Source organism: Rattus rattus, chromosome 15, assembly GCF_011064425.1.
Source record: "Rattus rattus isolate New Zealand chromosome 15, Rrattus_CSIRO_v1, whole genome shotgun sequence".
Lineage (NCBI taxonomy): Eukaryota > Metazoa > Chordata > Mammalia > Rodentia > Muridae > Rattus > Rattus rattus.
In genome coordinates this window covers 48142607-48162603 of record NC_046168.1, presented here as the reverse complement: position 1 = coordinate 48162603, position 19997 = coordinate 48142607, and the positions used below count along the sequence as shown (strand labels likewise).

Below are 19997 nucleotides of genomic sequence, written 5' to 3'. Positions count from 1 at the left end.
TTTATCCTAAATAAATCACACACGGTAAACTACAGCATGTCAGTGTCAATGCCCTGGACTGCAGCGGAAAGGTTACCCATACAGGGCTCTGCAAAGGCAGGAATTAGCATCGAGCCTCAGGACTGCGGCCGTGCGCGCCAACAGGAGAGGCGATCAAGAAGAAATATCTCCACTGAAGAGCACCCGCCCCCGTTTTTTAACATGTATGAGGAGCCTGGAGAGGGCCATCACTTTGTAAAGGTCACCTCTATCCTGGTAACAAACGGGAGTTGATCTTGTCACTGTTTGGCAAGGGCACTGCTTGAGAGGAGCGGAGTAGCCCTGCCACTTTTAGGAAGCAGGAGCAGTCACACTTAGCTGACTGAGTCAGAGTCATAGCTCGTTTTCCCGTTTCTTATCTTTGGCTCGAAGGCTAGGTGGGTGGAGGGAGCTGGCCCTGGGACGGACACAGCTCAGGGCAAAGCAACCAGGAGGCCAGAGGCCAGTCCCCGGTGCTTCCTCCTGTCGCCTTAGGAAGGGATTTAAATGGAACTCATTCTGACAGAGAGACTGGCTTCCTGTCTGGAACCCATGATAGGCCATGCCTGAGTTATTTGCCAAACATTGACGCGATGTCATTGGGCTGCAGTTGTCTCCCACTGTACATGAAAGTGGCTAGAGCAGAGGGGGGACTTCCTTGGCCGGCTGGCACTTAGTACATGACCACACTTAGTTTAACACTATAATTTTATTTCAAAGAAAACAACAAGAACAATTTTGCCTTTGAGGAATGGGGCTATTTTACAATTTTGGAAACAAAACAAACAGAGCAATGGAATCGAGAAAGATCACCGGAACATCACCCTGCATCCTGCACTTGCAGTGAATTGGCCCTGGAGCAGGCAGTGCTGGGGGAGGCAGGGCAAGGGGGAGGCATCTACTGCAACGTTCAATGTCAGCCTTCCCATACTCTGAGAAGTCACAATAAATCCTGCAAAAACGATACTGACAGAAACAAATATTTGTTTAAAAAGCAATGAGTGATATTTTTCATAGTGGGTATTTCATGTACAGACATTATGGTATGAAATGAATTCAGAATGAGAATTAATTGTTTTAACCTAGGTGGACTGTAACTGAATAAAAATTTCAAGACTTTTCTCAAACCACAGAAGAAAGGTCTCTCTTGTGCAGAGTGGTCATGACAAAGGAATCCCGTAAAAATTGGCAGAGAGGAAATTTCTACATAAGATGAGTTAACAGGCTTCCTTTGGTCTGGGAACACCATTATCTGAAACTTAAAATAACAATAAAAAACAATGTGTTCACTGCTTCAAGATGTGATCTTGGTAGTTCCGATTTTTAACCGAACGTGGGAGGAGATGACAGGGCTGTTTGAGCCATACGTAGCAGGTGCTGAGGCCAGAGATGCTTCCTGTTTCCCATCAGGCGACACCATCTTTTGATGACTAAATAGGGAACTTATATGGGAGAAAAACCAGGGAAAAGTGCTTTTCACCAGTGGTGCGTGATGGGTGAGCCATCAGCAGAGGGCCCAGTGACCAGCCCACCCTCTCTTATTAGGCTGCTGGGCAACCTAGGTGTAGGCTTGGCTTTCTGCCCTCCTTGGTGCCTTTTAGTGGCCAATGTTAGCCGTGCCTGAAGGGCTTGTTCAGCACACTCTGAAGTAAACATGACAAAGTTCAGTGACCTCTGTGCTGGCCCAAGGGGATCTTGGCACACTACCCTGTGCCTAGCATGGAGGCCGGCCTCATGCTTCCTGGAGCTCACTGTTCTCTCTTTGGCTCTGGATCACTGTGGCTGCTGGGGAGCCGTCCTGGGTGTAGATGACCATGCTTGTCAACTGTTCTGTGCTACTTGCACCCACAGCCTCAGCACTGAGTGCTGCCCCAGCCTGGAGGATCTCTGGAGAGCTGGCTGTCTCTATCACAGTGTGGGAGTAAACCCCGGTGTCCTCCTGTACACCGGGAGGCAACTCTGTTACAATGTAGTGAGTGGCACCCTCAGGGAAGTTGCTACTGGATTCCCGGACCATGGCTTGGACCAGCTCTTCTGTTACAATGATCTGAGAGATCTCTCCTTCTGACTCTACCAGGTCCATATGCTCAGCTGGCACCCGCAGGCCATGGGTCTCAGCCTCCTGCATGATGAACTGGGAGCCTTCTCCGGCCACCATGTGGACGGCACCCTCCTCATTCACAATGACTTGGGTAACGCCGTCCTTTATCAGCTGGCTGGCTGCAGCTGTGTCACATACAGCAAACTGGAGGACACCCTGAACCATCTTCTTGAAGGCTACCTGGGCTCGTTCCTGAGATGTGATGATGGCTGAGGGACGGACAACCTGGGTCAGTACTTCCATGGCTGCTGGACTCTCCTGACCATCTTGGAACAGCTGAGTCTCTGTGGCCTCCATCTTGGCATGATCATGGGCTGCTTCTTGGCTGGGCAGCTGGATCAGCACATCCTTGTGGCCTGGCCTACCTTTGTCCTCATGCCCCGCTCTGCCCTCCACCTCTCCCAACTCAGTGACAGCACACAGCAGTGCATCTAAGGCGGAGGAGTTGTCAGACGGAGGGACTCCAGCCTCAGAGAGACTTAAGAGCTCCTGCTTGGTGACCTGCTGTATGACAGCGGCACCTGGACTGAGGGCCTCGTCCACACTGTGAGTTTCCATGGAACCCCCCATGACAACCACCTGAGTGGCTCCATCTGCCAACTGCTCGGGGAGGATGGGTCCAGGTACCACACTGCCAACATGGGACCCGTTTTGACTTGTGGCAATGACCTGCCCATGTTCTGTGATGTGTACCACCCTGGCCACTTGGCCAGCCATTGCCAGTGTCTGCAGTGTGGCCGCAGCAGTCTCTTCCACAGAGGCATCCAGGGCAAACTCCCCATCATAGCCCTGGATGATGATGACCTGCTGGACCTGCTCGGGGGAGGAAGCCTGTCTCTTGCTGCTCCTCAGGGACTTCTCCTTGACAGGTGACTCCTCTGCCAGGGTGGCTGCAGTGAAGGGGCTGTCTGTTTCCACAAAGGTGGCTCCTTGTCCTTTCAGGCGGCACTCATAGGACTTGGACACGATGCCTGTGGGAGACAGGGACCAGTTAGAGCGTGGAAAGAGGACTTCGAGATTCACTCAGACAGCTTTCTGCAGCTGCTCTGCAGCCTCAGTAAAGGATGTGTGGCCCTCTCTGCAGAGGCCGAGGCGTCTGCACTGGACACATCGAGAGGCCGCCCACTCACTCATGTACCTTACAGGCTTCTACGAGATGTACGCCCTCCCATAGTCATGTGACATCTGTACAAACCTGGGCCTCTGCAGTATTGCTCCAGTGCAGGGCTCTGGGGTGGGAAATAGACAGCTCCTTCCGTGTGATGGCTAACACTGTCAACTTGACAGCATCTCCAATTGCCTATAGTCAATCCTCTGGGCGTGCCCCTGAGGGATCACGTCAGGTAAGGAGGGTAGAAAGCACCGCCTTAACTGCAGGAGGTGCCATTCCACGGGCTGAGGGCCTGGACTAAATGAAAAGGAGAGGGCGAACTGAGTCCCCGCTTCCTTTGCTCGCTCTGCTTCTTGACAGCACTTGCACATGACCAGCGGCTACAAGCTTCTGATGCCATGCCTTTCCTGCCATGAGAGACCATGTCTCCTTTAAGCTGTTTCTAGTCAGGCATTGTGTCATGGCCATGAGAACTCTCCTGCACTTGATCCCTCCACATCTACCCACAGGGACAAGGCAAAGCCAGCAGTAGGATCTTTTAACCCGAAGGAAAACCTTTTCTTACGTACAAATACCAAGGACAGTACATTTGTTCAATCAATAAAGATAATGAAAGCTTTACACATTAAATTAAAAAGTACATTACCAATAAATATAGCATAAGAGTTTATGGCAACAAATACTGAACCACAGTGAGAGGTGGCCCAGTGTGGCTGTGGTAAGCCCTGCGGGCTGAGCTCTGTGCTAGGTCCAGGCACAGAAATACAAACAAAAGGCCTGGGCACTTGGAGTCTGGCCTCTCAGACTGGGCCTAAAGGGCAGGCTCTGAGGGCCCAGGTAACAGCTCTTCCCACCTCTTCAGTTCAGGTGCCCAGCACGGAAGGGGAGACACAGTCAGTGGAGTTTTGTCTGCAGACAGGACCACAGTGGCTCAGACACCCTGGTCCAGGGGGCAAACACAGTTGCAGAGATGAACAAATCACGGATGTGGGTGACAGGACAGTGTTGAGGGAAAGGACCTGCCAAAGAGCCATGGCGGGGACGCCAAGAGGGTAAGGCAGAGAGCTGTTCAGAGAGCATGCTGGGCATGACACATACTTCATGCTACAGCATCTGTGGAGAGAACCTGTCGATTGCTTTTACACGGAAACACGAGGACTGTGAAACAGGCCAGCAGCGTGAGTGTTTCCATGTCAACCTCAGGTCCCTCCTAGGGAGAGCACAGTGTCCCTTCTGAAAGCACAGCAAGGCCCATGGGTGTGGACAGTGCTGACAGGGTGAGCACTTTTGTGGGATGAGGAGTGGACAGGGAGGATGCATGGGGAGAAGGAAGACAGGGAACCCTGACAACCACCTGGCCTGAGACGGTAGGCACAGCCTCTGCCCTACCAGGCTCCCAAGCCCATGGCTGAGCTGTCTGCCCAGGAAGTCAGGGTGTATGGTGGATGTGGGGGTGGGGCACACACGGGTACACCTCCACGGCCTCATGCATTAGCCCGTAACTCAACAGGGTAAGAAGTGATGGGAACTGTCTGCTGTTTCCATAGAGAACGGATGACTCTGATTAGAGTTCCTGTTTTCTCCACTTCCCCTCACACCTGTGTTCAACATTCGCTCCATCAGCAGCAGCACCTGCATTTCCGACAACTCCCTTTTCACACCGTCAACGAACTGTGCGGGGTTGGTTTGTCTATTTATTTATTTCTTATGTGCTTTCTTCTTATCAAGGGGTGCGAGGGAGACAGGAAGAAGACCTGAAGCTCATTAATTATTGTTGGCATCCCTTAAGAACAGCAATTTTGCTCACCCCCTTGATGGTGCACTCCAAGAAAGCTTCCCCTGCCCCCCAGACCAAGTTAATCCTGAGCACAGGCCCCTGACGGGGCCCTCGGCCAGGAAGAGTGGTCCGGGATGTGGAAGTATTCACTAGCTGCTAAATGTTAGTTTTGTCTTCGTCGGAGAACTCTCTTGGCTGTGGGCCTCAGAAGGGTGGCTGGAGTTGTGTCAACCAGAGCAGCTCCACTACCAGGAGGTCCTTCGCATGGCTCGCTTCACAGCCACAGCATGCGTGACAGGAAGATGCTGCACAGACTGGTGCAGCAGGGAACAGTGGTAGACGGACTGTGATGGCTAAAGGCCAACTGAACTTCCCCGCAAGGGTCCTCAGAGTCTGAGTCGCCAAGACAATACTGAACCTTGCTTTTCCTCAGTCACCCCCACAGCGAGAATGGAACACTGAGGACCACTGCATCAGACTGGGGAGAGGGGAGCTCCCAGGTGTGCCACCCAGGGGTTTCACCCAGGGGTTTGGAGTACACCCTACGGAGTCTGAAGGGTTCTGCGCGGGAACCTGCTTGTGAGCTCCAATTTTCTTCCTACCTTCCAAAAAGCTCATGTTGTCATTTCACCTTTCACTTGTCCTCAGTTTTCTTCCCTGAGAGGTCGGACTGTGTCAGTGTCTGAAGAGATCCAGCACTGAGAAGAGCCACAGACCTGACTGCATCTGTGACTGGGTTTGGTGGGCCTGGCTCCTGGTCAGTCAGTCTGTCTGTCTGTCTGTCATCCACTGGGTTCTCCAGCTCCATTACCTGGGTCTGCCGGGCTCTCTTCTGGTTCGCATGCAATGTCATAACCGAGCTCTAACTTTCCAGCTGGGGATGTGGTATTTTGCTTGCCTTCCTTAATTCTGATTTGGATTTGTTTCTGCTCATCCTGATTTCAAGGTCATACACAGTGTAATTCACAGACTGTTTCATTCAACTGGCCCTGCCTCCAATAATTACAAAAGAAGAGAAACTGCCTTTACGGTAAAAATCAGGAGAAACCATCTAAGTTGGAAATGAGAAACATCCTATTCTTAGAAGGCAAGGGCCCCAGCAATCCCACTACTCACTAGAAAACTGAAGAGAACGTCTCGGGTACAGAATGATCCTCTGAATCCCTTGCAGCATTGATAATTATGAATTCTAAGCTACTTGCTCAGTTCATTTGAATCCAGAGATGGGTTAAGCTACTTCCAGACCATTAAAGTAAACTGTGTGGGTAAATACTGCTGTCAGTTGGTTCTGTGATGAAGTTTAATGTCACCAACATCTTAACCTCCGGCAGCACGGCCCCAGCCAGTCCATCATAGTTCATAAATGTGAGTGCAGGTCCGTCTTTTGATTCAGCAATTTAATAACTTCGAGTGCTGTCAGTACCGCTTTGAAAAATAGCACCTATAAAATGTAACAGCCTCAATCAGATTGAAAAAGATTCACCCATTGAAGATTCTTCCATTTCAACCATAATGAATTAATGTGGAGCGATGCAGAAGTTCAAGTGTCATTTAAACGAATGTGAGTCTCTACTGTAACTTTAGATTCCAGAATGTGATGGGCACATAAGCTCCGTCTACTGAAAAGGGGCTGTGAAGCTCGCCAGTGCAGATGGCCACATGGAGCAGTGCCACTGGACAGGGCGCTCTCCGGGTTGGCTGCAGTTTCAACAAGCATGCAGATCTTTAACAGCCCGGGGATGCCATTATGCTTTGTGTATTTTGAGGACGAACTGTTGGATTTCAGAGCAATAGCAGTAGCAGAGTGACTATACTTTGGACCTGTTTCCAGTAGGGCAAACTGTCATGTGCAGAAGTTGGGAGTGGAGTTAAAGGCAGCCCTGTTCACGGTTATGAGACCCTTTATTGCTTAGCTGCTCCCATGCATAGAGATACTGCTCATGTCTGAATGCTCAGAGAGTTACTAACTCAGATGGTAATAAAGGTGGCTTTTGTTTTTTTTTTTTTTTTGCTTGAGATTTGTTTTCAATGAAGTGATTTTGAGGCTAAGCCTTGTTTTAGTAGCTAGAACATGGCAATGGAACCACTGACTCTTCTGGAAGAACGTGCTCTGGAGATGGAGACAACAGCACTGGTAGGAGACAGGTAGGCTGTGAAGGCTAGAGGTCCCCAGCCACACTGGGGCCTGCCCCTCTGCCAGGCTCTGGGCAGCTGTGGAGGAGCTGTGCACCTGACTCCTTTCTTTGTGTGTGAGCTGGGCTATGGTGACTGTCATCATTTCCCCCCACAGAATAAATACCTTATGCTTTTGTTAAGCTTACATTTAATTAAAATGTACAGAATTTGTGCAGTAAACTCAAATGAAACAAATAAAACAAGGGCCCCCTCTCTTGAAGGCATACGTTGTGAATGAAAAATGTCATTACAGACTAAAAAATTTTGCAGTAAACAGGGCCTACAGAGAGAAGTTTCCCCTGTAATGACACCCATAAAATACACAAATGGCACTTTTAGTGCCATCCTGAATATGGCGTTTTCTGTGCTCTACACACAATCTAAATGGTTTGATCATAGAGCATAATACTCCATTGGGTTTATAGAACAATCAATGTTCCATAAAATGATGTATTTATCCAATAGTAGGCTCAGCAGTTACTGGTCTATGACATTGTAGGACACAGGCTTGGGCTCCTCTCAGCCACATGCTGGCTGTAAAACTTATCTAACACCACTTCAACAACTTCATCTCATCTGTGGCAAGTCATTTGTGGAAGCCTCAGCTTGGTTTAAAAAAAACCTGTAATAAAAATTCATAGAATTTTCAGGAGAATGAAGGCTGATGACAATAGAAAGGTCACATTGTGTCTGCACTCAAGGGGTCAAAGGTTGTCGGCGGTTCTAAAGCTGAAAGTAGATTTCATGCATCGTGTAGCAGATAAAGATAGCATTAAAAAGACGTGTCGTGGGGTGAGACGCCCGACGACTGCGAGAGCGGTGTTAATATCCTATGTAAACCGCTCTGCAGCTATGAGCCAGCGTTTACTTCCCACCCAGAGCCTCCCCTGAACAGTACTAAATGTTTATCTGGCGCTCGGGCACACTGCAGATTCTGGGGTTTAGACTCTGTGTTTTGGTTAAACCACTAACGCCTGAAAACGCTGGGTTGTTTCACTGTCATAATTAAAGCACCTTGAATATGAAGTGATCCAAAAAATAATACTTTTCATATAAAAACTTGGGGCACACATGACATTGTGATTCTTAAGCCACGTATAATTTTTCCTGACTTTCATTTTAAGATGTAATTTTAAAAAGAATGTTAAAAAATCATACTTAATGTCTATTAAAATGAAACAATATTAACAGATTATGCTAATAAATTAGAGCCATATTTTAATGTCACAAAAGCTTATAAGTTTCTCAAGTGAAAGCAGGAAAAATGACAAATTAAAATTCAGTGAAATATAACCTTTTAGAAGTTTAAAGCAGGGAATACATTATTCTCACAATAGCAGCCAGCAATAGTTTAGCCAGTCAAATCGATGTCGATAATTGCTCTGTAATTTATTCATCTTAAAGACAGCAACCGTCCCTGGCATCGTTCAGGGTGCCCGCTTCCAACACGGCTTAGCGACGGCCTGCTTTCTAGGCTGCCTGGGCCAGTCTACATGTGGAAGGGCCTTGTCTCTGCACAGCTTCTCACACCACAAATATGTAGGGGAGGCCCCACATTCTTGTCGTAAAATCCCAGCCTGGTACTGTAGGACCCGACTGGGATTACAAACAGAGCATGCACTGGAATAATAATGACTGGGTGTGGTGGGGAGAAACCTGGCCTGGCAAAGTAAGAAAGGCCAGTATGGTTGGTCAGTATCTCCTGCCTATGACCTTGAGAGTTAGAAAAATACACTCTGGCCAGGTTATTGAAATTCACATAGGAAATAGAAACAAGCAGGATATCTGTGATACAAAATTAAGAATTATTCCTAGCTTTTTTATGTACTTTTATGGCTGGCACAGCAGAAGGCTTGTGTCTTAGCACAGGGTTGGTTACTCTGGACCTAAAATGAGCCTCAGGGACATGGCTCACCTCAGCTGTGTTAGAAGAATCACGGCAATGACTACATTCTCCTTACACCCGACATAAGCACATGCAGGCACAGCCTGAAGAACTACAGTGGAAGATATTACTATGTTACAGTTTGATGAAGGTCTCTGCTTCCCAAGAGATGAGAGAAATTATTGTCCTGTAAGAAATTAGCTGAAGTTAAGCCACTGAGAAGCTCTTTGGATTTAAGCTCAACTATCAAACTCTGCAGATGTGCCATGCAAGTTTCTGTGAAGGGCACACACAATGGCCAGGCACCACACAGTTTAACTCCTTTTTCTCAAGTCCCAACAGCATTACGATTCGTGCAGGTGGTGACAGAGATGATTATGAAAGACCTCTGAAAAGAATTCTAAGATATCCAGAAAAATATGAAGAATAAATTTTATCTCAGGTTGGCAATATATACTTGTTCAGGTTTCTAACTTTACCAGGAATAGTCTCTGTGGGCCCAGGGATTCCGTGGGCACTGAAGGGTGACAAAGAGTAAAAGACAATATTTTACCTTTAAGGAAGTTCTGTATTAGATCAGACCCTTAGGTATATATTATCATTTTCATGCATGAAGATATGGCAGTAATGGGAGTGGGCACACAAATCTCACTCAGTGAGGTGAGAACGCAGCCTTTAAGGTTATCTCGCCAGGCTTCAGGGCTGAGGGGAGCCAGTGGTTAACTGTTTCTCTGCTGAGCAGACTATGAGGTTCATCCAAATGGCATGAAATACCAAGTACATAACTTTGGAAACTCCATCATGTGGCAGAAATAGTGTCATTGAGTTTCACACAGTGATGAAATGGTCTTTTAAAGTTAGACTGTAAAGTGCTCTGATCTTGTCATGAATGGCACTTCTTACAAACAGCCAGGTGACTTACCAGCAGAAAGCTTAACTGTCTCAAGTCCATTTGAACAGACCAAGGGAGAGGTAGACTTCCCTCAAGAGGCAGAACACAGGCAGGCATCAGCAAGGGGAGGGAGAGGTAGTAGGGGAAGCCCATGCACCACTACAGGTCTCTCATATTCTAGACATGATTTTGGGTGCATGGGGTCAGGAGTCTGGTCTGTGTTGGTGTTCTCACATCTCCTTCCTGTGCAGCCTTCCTAGGAACATGCAGTGCTGGGGACTAAGGCTCTCCACTCCTGCACACCATCACCTGGGCCAACATTCCTGCCAGGAGCTCAGAATAGGAGGCCCAGGTATTTTCTCTCCTTCTCAGAAGGGAAGCCACAGGCTAGAAGAGGAGCTGCAGAATGCCAGGCCCACAGTGGGGGGGGGGGTCCCTCTGAAGACCTGCGAGCTCTTCCAGGTGGATAGCACCCATCTGCTCACTGTGAGCCTGCCTGGCCTGACTTCCCTTAACTAGTGCAGGCATTCTGTTCTGCCTTATGAAATCAGGAAATTAAGAAGCCCAACGACCTTTTCCAAAATGTCCTCTGACAGCTTATAAATGCTCGGTACAGATAACACAGCGTCTTGAGACAAGGTCTATTTTTCAAAAGTTGTACACATTACACATACCTTAAAATTATGTAAACACAAAGCTCAGCCAGTGTCTGGAGGGCACGCCTCTCACAGGCTGACTTCAGAGGCTAAGAAAGCAGATTCCCCTGTCTCCCCTTTGTTTCCTGGCAGGCCCTGTGAGAAGATCACATTCACTCTCCTAGTTGAGACCCTATCTCCTCCATATTATAGTATCATGCTATCTTTCCTGAGGAAATGAGAGGAAACAGACATTTGTCTTCATTGCAGACACTTTTGCATGAAGGTAAAAAGCAAACCGCTTCCCGGCAACAGCACAGAGGCACCATTAAAATCAAATTTACAGTAAACAGAACCTACAGCTGGGGTAAAACACTAACTGTTAGTATTTTAATTATCTGCAAAGCTCTTGGAGGTCGAACATCTGCTCCTAGCCAAATGACAGCAGCTGCTTGTATACACTTAAGACAATGCGGGCTTCTTCCCTACATCTTAAAGTGAGTCATATGGTCTTGGCACATGGCTGCTTTTTCTGTTGATCTAGCTGGGTAAGAAGACTGACGTGTCTTATTGGGGGACAGTCCTGCAAAGTCCACCACAGGGAGGACATCCCAAACTAGCAAGAATCCCTGGTCCTGTGAAGGGAACACATTAGAGACAAGGCCTACAAAACTGTTAATGCAGAGTCAGGAAAGAGGGCACTGTGCTGCAGGAGCCCCATGTCACAGGGCACCATGGAAAGAAGTCCGTGTTGGAAACAGTGGGGAGGAGTGGACAGAGGGTACCAGTCTCTTCTGGTATCACCTTGGGTAGCTGAGCGGCTGCTCAATGCTACTGTTTACCATGGATGAGGCCCATGTTGCTCCTCTGCCCTCCTGCATACATTGGCATTGGCAAGGCCAGAATCTTTGTCTTGTTTATTAAACCCTCTATTCTTCTTTCCTACTTAAAAAATCACAAAATATCTGTGCCCTGGGTCCTAGAGAATGAATATAAAGTTGATTTAAAAATTCAAGCAAATGATAAACCATGAAGCTTAAACTTTGAAATGAGAGAAGGCTACTACTCTCTAAAATGTAGGATTTTTATATGACTAGTTCCATCAGAGAAACATGAAGTGCACGCATACAATTGAGGACACACAAACACTGGCAGAACACGCCAGTAAAAACAGCCATACTGAGGGACCTGCTAGGTCTTCAGAGTTCACTCTGCTCCTCCCACTCTCCACACAGAAGCCTTGTACACACCCATCCAAGGTGCAGCTGTGTAAGCGGCCCGGTGAAGGTATGCGTATCAGACAGAAAACCAGCCTCCGAACCCGAAGACAGCCAGCTCCCCTACAGAGGCTGCGGGAATGAAAGTCTTGACAGCTTCAGCCACACTCTACTCTCGACTACTTGTACAGGTGTTTAGAGGGCGGGGCGAGGCATGGGGAGCTGTAGTGGCTCAGTGGCACCACCAGTGCCTGCCTCCTGCCATCCCAGAGCCACAACAACTACTGTTGTTGCATTATCTTGTATTTTCCCCATACCTATGGAAAATAATGTTGGTGCTGCACCCCGGGAGAGGTGAGCCTGCAGTGAAGCCATCAGCACTCTGGGAAAGGAGAGTGTACACAGTGAAGCCATTGCACACTGACATCTAGCTTCACCTACTCAAACACGGAAGAACAGATATGACACTGGTGTGACGCTACACACATTTATCACCGCCATGGAAGGATCTGGGCTCTAGGGATACTGCACTAAAATCTGTACATAAGGGAATATTTAAGTCTCTCTCAGGTTCACATTCCTTTAACTTGAAAGTAACCTGTCACCCATAGAGAGACTTGCTGGGGCAATGCCTACAAAGACGGAGGGGTGGACCGGTATGCAAAGTGGTATAGTCATTCTCACAATGAAAAGTGTTTACAATCCAAAGGCCTCCATGTTGCAGGTGAAGGTGAGTGGAGGAACCACAGGCCTTTCATGGTGACCAGGAGCTGCAGGAGCCCCAGGAGAGGCACAGGTCCGACCTTTGGGAAGCAGATGAAGTGATGAAGCAGGTGCACAGTGCAAGATCAATGCCAAGTGCAGCAAAACAGGAGGCTTTGAACTGTGGGATGAGACTGTCTAGACGACGCTTGTGAGGGCTGAGCTCTTAGAGCCCTTGGGCACATACAGCCTCCGCAGAGGAAGCCGAGTCTCGGGTGATGTCCTGACTAAGTGTTCTGATTAGTAATCATGACTAAGTCCTGGATCACTTCCCAAGTGTCCAAGGGTGACCTCCACCGGGTGGTGGAGTGGGAGCTTTGGTAATCCAGAAGCCCACGAAGCCACCAGCTCAGGGTGCTGCTTAGACAGCAATGCTGTGACTTGAGACCAGCACATCATGGACGTTTAGAGGACTTGAGTAGTGGTCCCACCCACATGTCCATTTAATGCATCAGAAAACAGACTAATGTTTGGGAAGGACTGTCCTTTCTCGTGTGGTGGCCGTGATCATACCTGACTCTTTGTGGAGCAAATTCCATAGTCCCACAAGCCCAGAATGATTTGTGGATGTCACGAATGCTTCCTGTCTATCATCAAGGCGCAGTGCCTGGTAAGCTTCCTTGGATACTTGAGGCAGGAGGCCCTATGTCTAAGAAACTGGGTGACTATCAGTTCTAAGTAGAGCCCCGAGAATGACCGTACTCAGGAGCAGACCAGGGTGGTGGTGGTATGAAGACCTCTGCCTTTTGAAGAGATAAAGGATGGAACCTTGCTAAACTGCAGTGTAAACTACAATGCTGTTCTCCCAGAATTCTGGAGCTAGGCCATGCCACCTGGAGCAGAACTCTCTCTCTCAGAGAAACTCTCCTACCCGTGACAGACACTGCTCAGTCATAGGGCAACAGTGGTTATAGCACGTCACTTCCCATGTGACTTGGGTTCTTATGAATTTGCTGTAATCTACAGCTGCCTGCTATGAGTGGGATCACCAATTATAAACTTGGAAGGCCTTGGAATGGGCCAGCATCATATAGAAACAGCACTTCTGGGATCTGGCTAGAGCCTGTGTAAGTCGCTAGAGGTGTATGTGGCCACACTGTACCCAATTAGCAGACATGCAACATCAGGGATTTAAAGTGAATCCAAGCAAAGATTTCTTTAAAAGGCCAACATGCACTCTCCGTGAACCAAACTACTGCAAAATAACCACTGAGCTATGAGGAGAGAATTCTGTCTCAGCACAGAAGAACTAGACACAGAAAGATCAGAGTCATAAAGAATTATGAAGGAAGATTAATTTTTATTTAGATTTCACCAACACAGGAAAGAACACTAAGCAATGTAGGATATTCAGGAGTTTACAGCCAGTATTGAAACAGAGATTTTAGTAAATTCTCTATTACCCAGTAACATTGTTCTTCAATTCTACATGCTCAGGTTTTACCTTCATTTATATTACTAATTTAAATCTCTTTGGATCATTTATTATCTTAACTACTTAACAAACACTGATATTGACAGTTTACATGATATTGACAGTCAAACATGGACTACAGAAGACTTTGGTGTGTAAGGAATTAATAATCTATCAGACACGATGCTTCACATCGTCTAGGACAGAAACCCTGCAGTTTGAAGGATGAGTAAGGTTTTCTATAGGTAGTGCGACGCAGTGGAGAAAGCCTGTATTATTCTAAGCACATGGCAGCCCTGGAATCAGTTTGCCTCAGCTGAAAGGCGGGGGTGGGGGTGTGTGGGGGGTGTGGCAGGTGGTGGTGGGGGAGGCAGGAACAGAGTGAAGAGGTAGATGTTGTTTGCTTAGGCCATACTGAGGGAGGAACTTGAACTTAGGAATCAGATGGCCATTGGAAGCACTGAAGGAAGTGCAACTAAATATGTGTTAACAGAAGGAAACGGCTGGGACTACGCAGGGTCCCTTCTACTGAAGCACCGAAGGATGAGAAGGATGAGACTGAACTCGGAAGCTCTCGTAGCTGTGCAGGTGAGAGAGAATAAAAGATCAAGGACACCTTCCCTGCAAGGTCTCAACCCACCTCCTCCACCTCAAGTGCCCATCAATGGCACTTACTCCGTTCTGTTGACCCATCCTTTAGTTCTGAATGTCCCCCTGTAGGATCTTGAAAGTTGGCCAGAGACACTTCTAAACCAAGTTCTCAGCACAAAGGAGGTTTCTTTGTCTCAGATGGACAGAGGGTAGGGATAAGAGACAAAGACAGGAGATAGAGGAAGAAGGAAGGGAGGAGGAGGAGGGGGAGGAGGGGGAGGAGGAGAGCAACAAGGGAGAGGGGAAAGGGAGCAAGGGAGAGGAGAAGGGTATTTGTCCGTGGTCCATAGACAAATGGAGATTTATAAAAGTAAAAGTAAAATCCCTCTAGTTAGGACGAGGTGTTTAATTGGGTACCCTAATTAGGTGAATCAAAGGGGATTTTTGATTGCTGAACCTCGGTAGCCACCTCAGGAGGAGGAAGTAGCCAAATGAGGAATGAAGCCTGGGGCTAGCTTTAGGGGTGTAATCTAACCATGGCTAGAGTTCCTTCACCACCACCCTCAAGGATAAGCTCTGCAAGAGAAGGAACCTGGGTCCATCTGCACAGTGTGTGGCATACTGGATCATTTTAGCTACCAGTGAGACAGAGGACACTGTGGGAACACCATGACCCTAGGCCAATCAAGGGTACTGCAAGTCAAGACATGGGTCATGGCGCACAATAAGACAGTGAGGACCAATTTGATGCTAAAAAGAGGCCAGGAAGACAGAGACGAGGTTCTGGGAGGCTCCTGTACTATTATTAGAAAAACCACAAAATCAGCCTATGGAGGAGGGTTCTGCTGGGAAGGACAGGGAGTGGGGTAAGCTTGGGTACCACAGAGGAGGCAGGCCTCTACCACTGTAGACAAGCCACCATGGGGACAGAATGGTACCACTCTTGCTCTGGCTACTGCGCTTTATCAGGCATGGGCAGTGGATGGTAAACATTCATTCACACATGTCCAGTTTTACATAAAATCAGAAGACAGACAATTTGATTAGTGGTTTCATTAATAGAAGCAAATGAGGGGTTGGGAACCTGAAATGATATTCTCCAAATTGTGGGAATTTTCCTGTTTAAGAGTACCTCTGTTCACTATTATAGGATGTCAAACATTTTACTGAACAAAAAATGCTCTGTTCTTTCTAGGAGTAGCAAGGCAATCAGAATGATGGTGCTGAATTAATTCCTCATTTGCTGGCTGAAAGAAACTGAAAGCAGAATCGCCAAAGGGCGAACCAGAGAGAGTGGTGGTATGCATCTCAGCTTTTCTGCGTGTCCGTTTGGTTACTGTGTGTGCATGTCTGCACCACCCAGAGAGCTAACAGTCTCTTAATTTATACAGTGCTGGGGCATCTATTAGTAGGGAATCAGCCTTAGAAAGTATTAGTAAGATATCTGAAAATTTTAGAAATTCCAAGAAGTATTGCAGGTAAATTACATACAAGAAAGGAAGAGCATGCCTCCCAGGAAAGCCTCCCTCACAGAGGCTGGTCTGACAAAGCTGTCACCTGACACCAGGCTGCAAGGTGACACCTTAGGTGTCCTAGTAGTTGCCCTTCACTTGGAAGTGCCTTCCTTTGGGTGTGCAGAGGAACTTTTGTGCTCTGTTTTTTCACCTGACATCCAGGCTAGCACAATACTTGCTCCAATTCTGTCCCACCAGTAACTGGACCACCACACCTTCCAGTAGCCATGCACAACCAGCTTCCCAGTAGTATTATAAATGCCCAGTTAATTCCTACAGTGTAACGCAGCTCAACATACCAGTTTCAGTTCTCTATTAACGTCTGCTTATTGTATTCAAGTTTTTGTTTTATTGACTAGGTTTTAAAAATTTATATATATTGAAGCAGGACTATCCATATTCTACAAGATGTACCACAATTTAGTTTGAATCTTGGATATATTATTCCTAAAGAACACATATTTTTCTCTTCAAAAATATTTCCAACCTACTGAGAACATGTTTATTGGACTCATTGAAACTTAGCTTGAATTTGCAAAGGGCAGAAGCTAGGGTATTTTGGGAGACAAATGTCTGATTCCCACAGGCAATTTAGCTCAAGACTACCCAGAAATACTGCCCCCCTCCCCAAACACACACACACACACACACACACACACACACACACACACACACACACAGAGAGAGAGAGAGAGAGAGAGAGAGAGAGAGAGAGAGAGAGGAAGAGAGAGAGAGAGAGAGAGAGGGAGAGGGTAGGGGAGAGGGAGGCTTTTTGAACCTTAAATTCAAACTTAAGAAGAAATAATACGGATTGGAGTAAGGCTACACTTAGACCTTTGGGTGTTTATTCAAAGGGGCCAAGTCAAGGAAGATACTATATTCTGTGATAAACTCTCAGAGCTTGCTCAAAGGAGGCAGGGTGCCTCTGTGCTGACAATCACCCACAGGCTACATGATGACTTCATAATCTAACTATCTGATGTCAACAGATTATCAGAACAATTGATCATTCTCCTACAACTTTCAAATGCATCGCCCCGCAGCTGTAGAATTCTGCTACTCCAGGTGAATGCTGACGAAGCACGGCACCAGTGAGGCAGCAGAGGGATCCTGGCAGAGGCTACAGCAAACCCCGGCTCATCTTACCTTGAAAACTTCTGTCTGGATATGAAAGCAAAGTCCTTCGTCAACTGAACACACCCCCAATTCCTCAGCCTAGCAGCCACTTGCACTCTCTGGGTTTAGAAATTAGTGGGCACAGGAGCACACAAATGGGTTTACAGTGACTGCCTTTAGCTGAGTTTGAGTAAAGGATTGCTTCTGAGCATTTGAATACAAATTCAGGAAAGGTCGAAAAAAGTCATGTCTAGGTCGGTTGCTTGGCCACATTTAAACTCCTTAAACATTGAAGGGGAAATGCCTATTCCTGCAGATGAAGCAACAGCGTGCCAGGAGGAAACTTCGATGGGTCTGTAGACCCAGGGCTGCACGGCAGCGGATGGGTGATCTGGGTCATTGCACAGGATCCCATCCTAATGCAGCTCATATTCCATTTCAGATCCCAAACAATCACACTCTGGTCTTTGAGCCTGAGAAATCTAATAAAGTTACTCAGTGTTCTCGGCATTAAGGGTTTCATTTGGTAAAGGAGCAGGGTGGTGGGGCGAGCGCCACCACAACAGAGACCATACAGAGCAAGCAAAAAGCCGGGGAGATGAGTTGATGCTGCAGACCCTGGCATTCTCCTGGCACTGCTGACACAATGGATGCTCCTGTCTAGGAGGCCATGGACTGCCATGCTCTTGGTGCATGTGCAAGAAGCTTTAGCCGCATTCCCGTTTTTTGAAGAAGTGCCCATGTGTAGAACACCAGTGACGTACCAACCGTTCTGCTGAATGTCCCAACATAAGCCGAAAAGGATATTTAAAGAGATAAGGTGAGTGCTTATAATTTATGTACACAATGTGAGCACACTGGTTTAGCTATTAATATGCATTTTAATCAAAATGAAAAAATTATTTGTTTTCAGTTAGAGGGAGATGAATTTTAAGTTTCTGTTAAGATGAATGGATCTACACACATGTTGAACATCTTGTAGTGTGCACACACAAACACATGTGCACACACACATACCCTTCTACTCATCAAGTTTGAATATATTTTGCTTCCAATGCAGACATATTGCTGATACTACCATCTAACTTATTTTGCATGGATATCCTTGAAGAATTCTTTGCTGAAATGCAATTTGGAAACAATGTGGAATGGAGCTGTAACTGCTGTGGAGTGCCAAAAAGAATTCTGGCGAGTAACTAGGCAACTGTCAGTCTCTGCCTGAAATATCAGACCCATGAGGGTCTTCAACAGGAAGAGGGTCTTAAGTGATATGGAATAATAATTGTTTTAATAAACTATTCATCCACCATTATAGACCTATCAATGAGAATCCCATTAGTCAAGGACCATACAAAATGGGAGTTGCACAGGGTTATTTAGAAAAGTACTTCTTGAAAAATTATAGCAATTCATGCATAGGCACACACTAAAAGGGAACTATGAAATGCAGTCACTATAAAAATGCACACCAAACCCACCATGAGCTGCACACTGCAAGGACTAGGATTTGGCTAGAATTTAAGAAGAATGATAACACTAAGTACTGGGGAAGGCATGGGGCACTGGTACGTTCACATACGGTTGGTGACACTGCAAAGTGGTACAATCATCGTTAGGCAACAATTTGGCCATTTCTTAACACATCATGCTACAACACCCCTCCTAATGAAACAAAAACACAAGTTTATCCTGAGACCTGTGTGAAACATTTATAGTTTGCAATCATTCCCAAGTAGAGCAACCAGCAGACTAGTTAAACACACTGGTACATCAGTACAGTGGAATACTACTCAGTAACAAGAAAAGCAAGTGACACTTGGCTCGGCCATAGGAATGGATCTCAAAAACATTGTGCTAAGGAAGTCAAAGGCATCACACTCTCAATTCCATTGCTGTGGAGCCTGGGAAGTCACAGGCTGAGTGACAGGGAGTAGTCTACACCACTGAGGAGACAAGGAGACTTTCTGAAAGTCTGACTTGGTTGTAGAGATGGTTACACGAGCACACAACTGTCAAACCCAGTGCTTTCACCCACGGATTGCCAGAACTCCATAGGGCAGACACATTATGAGGTCCTCTTTAAAGTTACTAGATATCTAAATAACTCAATGGCTTGGTTTTGCCACCAAAGATCTCATCTATCAAGTTTCCTATTCACTTTTCAGAGATAACGGCAGGCCTCATTGTTCAAAGTTCTCTCAAGTTTAAGTAGCCCAAAATCATTAGGCTAGATGATCATTTACCTTTTTCATTTTTAATTGATGACACAGAAATTCAAAGAATAAGAAATAGTATAAGATGCTAAATATGTGTGACTGGATGCCTGGGAGGAACAGATGTGATTGTCTGGAACCAGGCGGTGGCCTTTACCAATGAAGCACGCTCCGGTGCCTCTGGGGGATGCCAGTGGCTTCTGACTGACACAGAGACTGAGTTCTGTCACATCTCCTCTACCTCACTACGGAAAGACCACCATGTTGCTTAATAGGAAGACAGCAGACTGGACCGCCTACCAGATGGCTGTCTGTCCTTCAGTTACACAGGAGCTGAAGATTTGCTTCCTGCTCAGTTACTTGTGCTTGCTCTTTGGTATGTTCCAGTAGCAGCCAAATGTGAGACACTCAAGGAGCATGTGTCTGCTAACTAGTGTAGCTTCTGTGATACGGCTACAATGGTGGCACTAAGCTGCTGAGTGTTCAGGAGCAAGTTCTCCTGAGGGACGGGCAGGGGACTTCAGTTCTCCCTGTGGTCATGGCTGTCTTTGCTACATTCCCTTATGAACACAGCAA

At 46.9% G+C, this 19997-nt stretch overlaps 1 protein-coding gene across 1 annotated transcript in view; it reads right to left on the bottom strand.

The window, feature by feature from the left end:
• Positions 1 to 708: 708 nt before the first annotated feature.
• Positions 709 to 19997, bottom strand: part of Znf407 (zinc finger protein 407) — a 370762-nt gene continuing 351473 nt past the window's right edge. The window contains exon 8 of the mRNA XM_032885607.1: positions 709 to 3090. Within this exon, the coding sequence (XP_032741498.1) occupies positions 1751 to 3090 (1340 nt within the window). The 3' untranslated portion in view covers positions 709 to 1750. The remainder of the gene's footprint in view (positions 3091 to 19997) is intronic.